At 33.0% G+C, this 8,091-nt stretch overlaps 1 protein-coding gene across 1 annotated transcript; it reads right to left on the bottom strand.

The window, feature by feature from the left end:
- On the bottom strand, positions 2,900 to 5,615 carry LOC109708270 (ubiquitin carboxyl-terminal hydrolase 12-like). Its single transcript, XM_020229941.1, has 6 exons — positions 5,594 to 5,615; positions 5,296 to 5,407; positions 4,860 to 5,026; positions 4,012 to 4,297; positions 3,225 to 3,385; positions 2,900 to 3,118 (listed from the first exon to the last, which is right to left on the bottom strand). Exons 1-6 carry the CDS (start codon positions 5,613 to 5,615, stop codon positions 2,964 to 2,966), a joined length of 903 nt encoding a protein of 300 aa, XP_020085530.1. The 3' UTR covers positions 2,900 to 2,963.

Below are 8,091 nucleotides of genomic sequence, written 5' to 3'. Positions count from 1 at the left end.
CTGTCAAATGTCGAGAGTAGTAAACCATAAGTGTAATCAATTTTTCCTGCTACCTTCTTCGTCTGCTTAGCAAAGGATTATACAAAAATATTAAATAGAGAGTAAGGTCGTTTCATGAACGTAACAATAGCACGGCATAGCACTTCCAAAAAAATGAATACACGACATAGATGTAATTGCAGATCAAAGAAGAGTATAAATTCTGAAAACTGAACTTGGGCAGTACATTTGCATAATGTATAAATTACAATTTTGTGTAGCATACTACATCATGACAATAATATAATTCACACACTAGTTAGAAGAAGATTCTGGTTCTCACAATTCTCAAATTACAGAAGTTGAATCACTAAGGCTCAACATATCACAATAGATGCTTTACGATAGGTAATGCAGAAAGTAGCTGAGTGAAAAAATAAAGGACAGCGAGTTTGCACCGTGCACCCAATGTCAACAGATGTTATTGACTCACTTAATTTGGCGCTTCTTAACCAGACGAATTTTCCTGATATAACACAAAAATCTAAGCCATTATATGCAGTGATATATCAGCTAACTTTCTTTTGGTTTGTCTTCTGCTCCACTTCCTACTTCTTCTCAATACACCAACTTAGGAGACAAATAAACCTCATAGCAACCAAGACCAAAATAAACTAGTATGTTAAATGCTAGTATATGACAGATATCCACTTATTTGTTCCTAGATTTTTCTCATTTCGTATATGTTCTATAGTATCCTCTTGCAATTTGTGTGTATTACAAAATTGTGATATCACTGGTTGAATGACTTAGTGAATTAGTTACATGATCATGTAAATTATATAGTTGTTTTCCCATTTCAGGTTCTGAAACATCATTCAGAAGGCAAACAAGGGTTCACATATGACACTTGCATTCCAAACAACAAAGAAAATGAAACTCAAAAATGAGGGCTGGGATAGACCAAACAAAGAGTATAAGGAGCCCAAGTTGTAATGTTCATTTCATCTTATAGTTTTTTCTTTTTTCCTAAGCAAGAAAAAGATAGCATGTTACTTGCTTCTTCCATTTTTTTAAGAAATAAACTTAGCTAGAAATATGTAGCAACTAGGTTTCGAATTTGGAACCAACAGGTACCAACCATCAAACCATGTGTCACTTGCATTGGGGACAATCGATCATTTCATCTCATAGTTGATGCATAATTCTTGAGTATCGTCTTATAACAAATAGGACGATTAATAATTGCTCCATTAATGTAGTCATAAAATTTTGATAGTAAGATCCATAAGTGCAAGCCAAAGATTCTCTTCATAGAAGTCTCTAACTTAGCTTCATTCATTTCATGGTCAGCTGCGACAAGAGAGTACATGGTTCGTCGTTGAGATAGCGACATTCAACCACCACTTGTCACTGAAGCTTTGGCGACGTATGAATTTAAGTAACAAGTTTAGACAAGGATAGCATCACAATTCTTATGCTATAACATTTGTGACACTTCACTCCAAATACCTAGGGCGACCACCTTTTAGTATAAGGTAAATTACAAAAACGGATCGACATTATTTGGTCTCCTTGTTTATCAAATAAGTATAAAGAGCACACACTCGGTTTCGGCACCAAGATGCCTTACTACCTAAGCTAAGATGGTTTGGTTATTTTATTGGTCGGTTTCTGCACCAAGATGCCTTACTACCTAAGCTAAGATGGTTTGATTATTTCATTGGTTTATAGCGTCATAATCTCCAATGTCAAATTCTAAGCGCAAAAGAGCATCACCAACTAAGTATCAGACTAACAACAAACGCAGAGCTCCACAAAATCAATAAAATTTTGGAAAAAAAAATATTATTTACATGCAAATTGATCAATATACACAAAATTATGAAGAGAACACAAATCATAGTAGCTTGGAGCCCTAATTGTAATGAGAACAACTCATCAAATCGAAGGTACCTCCACATTTGATCCCATAAGATGGATCGTTCCGCTCAATCCATGAACAACGCCATTGATAGAGTCCTTCGAACCTCGAGGATTGGGGTTGGTGCCACATCCAAGGATCTGAGGCATCGGTGAAGAAGAAGAAGAGGAAGGGGGAAACCCTAATTTCCGAAGGATTTGGGGGCGAAATGAGAAACCCTGAACCGGACCGGGAACTAGGCTTGAGGACAAACCGGGTCCGGGTAGACCCGGTTCGCTTCAGCAAGGGGGTGTTTGGTGTTTGAAAATATTTTCCCGCTGAAAAATATTTGATTAAAAAATTTCAGATTTCATAAAAGAAATAGTATTTTTATTTTTCAAATTTTTTAATCTAAACAAAAATTATGGAAAAGAATAGTTTACGTTTTTTTTTTTCGAGAAATCAAAATTATGGAAAAAAATTTTCGCTGAAAAATACTTTTTAATTTGTTTGGCTCGGGCTCCCGATTTTTTTTTTTGAATTTTATGAAAAAGTAGTGTTCTCGCCTCTCAAACTATTTACTCTCCAAACTAAAAACTCTAAAAAGTTGAGCTTTTCATGAAAAAAAAAAATTAAAAGAAATTAATCTTTTTTTTTTAAGAAACCAAACACTTTGCAGATTGCAATTATGCTATTTTCAAAGTATTCTAAAAATGATGAATCATCAAAAACACGACTGAAGCAAATAGCTAGAGGCATCAATTTTGATTTGGATTCTGAAGGCAAATCATACAAACAATAGGCGTATTTAGATTGAAAGAGAAAGAATATTTTGGTATGACTATTTTTTTAATTATGTCAACATGAAAACAGAGTTTTTTTAAAAAAATAAAATAACATAAATAAAAAGTATTGTTCATAACTTGAATATTGTTCATCAAAAATTTTAAAAAAAAAAGAAAAAAGAAAAAACAGAGTTCAATATTCCGAAATCCTAACATAACCACAATTCCTAATTACTTTATTTTCGCAATTATAGAAAAAAACACTGATCATAATCACAAGTCATAACCATTCATCTTTATTTTCGATTTGATAATCCAATAACGGTGAAGGATGCTTCGATAGTGCACTTGTTCTTCAACAGAAATCCGTTGAATGGATCGTTGAAATCTTCGAGTGATATGAATCTCCCCCATCCCCAACTGGTGCACTTTGCGGTAAATTGAATTTGCGCTAGATTTATTCAAAATATAAAATAGGGGGGAAAAAAAAAAAGAATAACTATAAGTATACATAGAATGAAAATTATTCTCTCTAAAATAGAGAAAAATGTACCAACCTGTGTGGCGTTTATGGTTATCGTTGTTTTGATCCTTAATGCACAAACTTAGCTTTACGAGAACCCCGGAGTCGGGTGAAAGTGTGCTGGACTTGTCTAACGTTGCGTATAAAGATAAATAGTTTGTAGCCTCATCGCCTTCTGGATGAAGTTTCAAATACCTGCATATTTCATTCGAAACTAAATAAGATGAATGTAAATAGTGACAAATATACAATTTACGCATAAAATTAAAATATAGAAAATTCAATAGTTAATGATTTAAATCATATGTTTAAAATTAGTCTTATGAACATGAAAAAAGAAAGGAGCACAGTAAAATTGTCACTCTTTCTTATTTGGCTCGACTTTTAAAATATCATTTTATTGGCAAAATTACACTCTACTATATTGTGCTTTAGTGTTACTTTTATTTGCTATATTATATAAATTTTTTGTTTAAAGACACCCTCGTATTATTGTATTTTTTTAATCTCTACACCGTAGTTTAAATTTATTTTTTTTTCTTTCTTGGATTTTTTTTTTTATAGATATCACTAAACTATTTTTTTCTCTCGCCAATCTTTACATTATTGTTAACAAATATATTGCTTTGGACAAAATCCAACAACTTTATTACGAGACACCGGTTAAATAGTAGAAAAAATATAAAATAAATTTTCATAATAGACTCATTAAAAAAAATAAATTATTTTTAATTATTTTTACGTATTTTATTATCTTCATAATCCAACAAATTTGTTTTTGCATGACGCTTAAATATTATTCGTTTACGCAAAGCACAAACCAGTTGTATCCGCCCGCGGCGAAAACTTTAGAGGTGCTGTAGGGCTTCTGCAACTCCGTGAACTTCTCGATTTCCCACGAGAACACATCGGAAGCATTCTTGCTCTTCTGCACAAATAGCGTCTCCGACACGGTGTCCTGTCGCACTTTCCTAACTTTCACGACCTCCGCACCGAAGATGCAACTATCGTTGATGAGAAAACCGGCGGATGATTCTTTCAATGTATCGAGGGGGATCATGAATAAACTTCCTGAAGCAGTACTTGTAGCGTGGAAGTGATCGGTAACTGCAAATCGCAACATGACTTATCGATGTTAAGTTGAAGTTTTCTGCTGCGGCAAAAATATTAGCATTTTCATTGATGCAAAATCATAAAATTTCCTAACAAATATATATATAAATGAAGTAATGAACTAAGATTTGGCTAGGTCTAAATTTAGGTTGGATTTTTTTTTCTCTTTGAGAAATTGAAGTTTGATGATTTAAAACCTAGCTTGATAACTTGTAAATAGGTGTTCTTGCTAGGTTAGAAATCGATAAGAATGTTCGCGTAAGACTTTGTAAATATGTATTTTAATCTAGGACATCTTGGGGTTTTTCTTTTTCTATTTCTATTTGATGATCAAGTCTAATTTAACCATCTTTCGAACTCAATTTTAGAATTATAGGTAAGGATTAATCAACCGATCGAGGAATAACCTATCCACTTATAACAATAATAAAAACAATTTCATTTTATTGCTTCATGAGTGACACTAACTCTATGAACATCATGGCACCATATATACACACGGCAAAATAACGAAAACATTTGAAATTATTCATCAAATATAAGATTTAGAGCATACCTATGTTTTCGACATGCTTTCTGCGCAACTGATCATATATCAAAAGCTTGAACACTGCTTCTATCACAATATTAGGCTGCACAGATGATCGCACGAGTTCAAGTTTGAGAGATACATGTCTTTTTGTATCACCGCTCTTTGTATCCATTGGATTCACCCTTATGTACCTGCGAGTATGCATACATCGAAAAGCCATGCAAATGTCTCTCTAGGAGGCTCGATATATATATTCAAAACCTATTTTTCTTCGAGATTCTACTAGTTTTCTTTCATGAGCTCACTCAAACATTAAAGTGATTTGAAATATTATTAGTCATATATAAAAGGTGTAAAAAGAAGATCAAGAGGTAACTTAGGTTCTATTTATGATAGCATTAAGATCATATTAAGAAAAAAATTATCATCGGGCGAGAACGAACAAAATAAACGAATATACCATTTTAGGCCCTTCGCATCGAACGAGCTCGAGTTAGTCCACTCATTGCCTAGATTAATAAGGGAGGAGAACCCATCGATCCTCCACTTGAAAGCCTTCTCCCCTGATCGACCTGCGATCAAAACTCAATCCAACACATATATGTTTACAAATGTATTGAGTGGGTGTTCGGTCGTAATTCAACGCACACTAACTATGTGGTTGATCTAATTTTAAACTTCTACTTTTACAGCAAAATTTGAAGAGTACTTAACAATATATATAAGCTTGATGTAAAGAGAGAAAGAGAGAGAAGTACTTGTAGAATTGGAGGAGCCCATTGCAATTGCAAACACTTCAACAACACTACTGGAGAAATTGGAGAAAATTTTGTGTCATATATATATAGAGATATACAAAGTCAAATCTCCTTTTTCAAACTTGAACATGCAAGGAAAAGATCAAGAAAAGTTAAATAATATTTTGGAAATGGCTCATCAGTTCCTTCACCTGCTAAAGAAAACTACATGCATTTCCTAATTAGATCCACTTACACGCAAAAATTTTATTTTTGGTAAAAAATTATATGGAGACCCCCTCAATTAATTATATGCTATTTTTGAAATAGCCTCCTCAATTTTCTCTCTTCTTTTTTTTTTTTTTTTTTTTTTTTTTTTTGGCTGAGATTCTTTAACCTTTGATTTTTGACAAAAAATTTGAAAGCTTTTGCAGATTCATTGGCAGATTCATCCAATTTAATAATTTTAATAATCACTTTAAACAAATAATATTAAACCAATTAATGGCTATAAATTTGATACAAAGGGTATATACGGGATATAAATTAGTTATTTTTGAGTAAAAATAACAATAAATAGTTTTTCCTATAGATGCATCATCTATCCCTGGACACAACGAAGTTGTTGATGTGATAAGGGAGTGGGTATAAAGTTGTCGACTCTGACTAATTAGGGTTTGGCTTGTTGATTAGGATGTTTAAGCAGTGGGATGATAGGATTGGATAAATATATTATATATATTGTAGAACGCAGCAGAAATATTTGTTCGTACCTTTTTTTCGGAAGCGATTCGCGTTAGAACGCGATGAGCGCGGATCGTAGAGGTTGATTCACGTGTTATCGGATCGTCCTTGAAAATCTTCTATCGCTCCAAACTCGCGGTGGATCGAACTACAAACGAGCACGTTCGCAAATCCACCATTCAAACCTCACTGGAATAATAGGTTAATCAAAGGATGTGGTTTCTATGTTTTTCTCTCTCGATTTTTTTATTCTCTTTCTTATACTTTTTTGTGAGATCGGCCGTATATTTATAAGGGATTTCAAAATCCTAATAGAGTGTATAAGAGATAAGGTCAAATCGGTTATTAATTATTATCCTAATATGATTAGAATTTATCTCTAATTAGCTTTTCAATTTAAAAGCGAGATTAATTCTAATTTAATTAGATAACATAATAACCGTCGGATCAAGCCCGATCATGGATGCACCCGATTTGATTTAACCGAATGCTAACATATATATTTAATGTAAAACTCATTACTGACTATATATGCACGTCACAGGCTATTCACTTATTATAGGCCACTTGAGTACAAGCTATTTTTATTTAATTGTAGAATAGGTATAACTGGATAGATTGGAATTAATTTAATTTTGTATTTGGACAAGAATCAAGATATTTAGAGGAATAAGAAAAATTATGTTTAGTTGATTAGATTGGAATAGTAGGGATAAGAGCTATTATGATTGAAAAAATAATTTATAAGTTAATAAATAAATTAATTAAAATTATTATATGAGATGACAAAGATGACATTAATTAGTAAATAACTACAAAAAATAAGTCAATATGAATATTAATTAATTATTTAATCATTTATATTTTTAGTTAATATATTAATTATATAAATTAAAATACTAATTATTTAAATAGTGTAAATATTAGTTAATGATTGAATAAGCATATCACATGGCTAGCTATTTAATTAGATAAATAATAATAAATTATAAATAAATTATTATTTAAATATTTATTAATTCAATAATTTAAATAATTAATTAGTCAATTATTAAAAAATTTAATTGCATTAATTTAATTATAATTTATAATATTTTTATTTATAACTTAATTAGTAGAGAAATAAGATAGAGAATAACTCGTTCCACTTAATGGGTAGAACTAGGGATGTCAACAGTTCGGATTTGGATCGAATTTTCGAAAATTCAAATCTGAACTCGAAAATCAAATTAAAATCAGGACTCGGATCCTAATCCGAACCCGGCTGGTTTTAAAAATTCATACCCATATCCGAACCCGACTAAAAATCCAAAATCGAACCTAAATTCGAACCCGAAAATCAGAATCCGAAATAATGATTTCTCTTTATCATATTTCAAAATATATTATAGACCATTGTTGGGCTCGCCCCGAAATGGGCCGAGCCCAGTTGGAGCCTATTACCGGCAACACACATTTAAAAGAAAAGAAAAAACAAAACAAAAAAAAAACCGACAGGATCCCATGCCTGTCACTCGCGCAGCGCTCGCCCGTCACATCCCGTCGATCTGCCCACGACTCCGCGCCGTTCTCCGTCGCATCCTCGCCCCAAATCCAGCCCGAAATCCCGCTTCTGCTCCGCTCCGCTCAGCCATCGCCGCCGTCATCGCGCACGGATCCCGCAGAAGATCCGGAGTGAGAAGTAGAAGAAGAAGAGCTTGCAATCCTCTCATCTCATCACCTCTGCGTCCGATTCCGCCTCCGCCACCGCTGCCGCCGCCTCCGTCCAGCGAGGG

Source organism: Ananas comosus, linkage group 3 (genome assembly GCF_001540865.1).
Source record: "Ananas comosus cultivar F153 linkage group 3, ASM154086v1, whole genome shotgun sequence".
NCBI lineage: Eukaryota > Viridiplantae > Streptophyta > Magnoliopsida > Poales > Bromeliaceae > Ananas > Ananas comosus.
Note: the sequence above shows the minus strand (reverse complement) of the source record. Positions and strands in the feature narration are given on the sequence as shown.

Excerpts from the sequence above, each read along its gene's own strand:
- LOC109708270 (XM_020229941.1), bottom strand. The coding sequence starts at position 5,615 with ATGGGCTCCTCCAATTCTACAA. Across the intron at positions 5,027-5,295 it reads GATGCGAAGGGCCTAAAATG|GTACATAAGGGTGAATCCAA; the intron begins GTATATTCGTTT and ends GCATACTCGCAG. Across the intron at positions 3,119-3,224 it reads TAACCATAAACGCCACACAG|CGCAAATTCAATTTACCGCA; the intron begins GTTGGTACATTT and ends GAATAAATCTAG.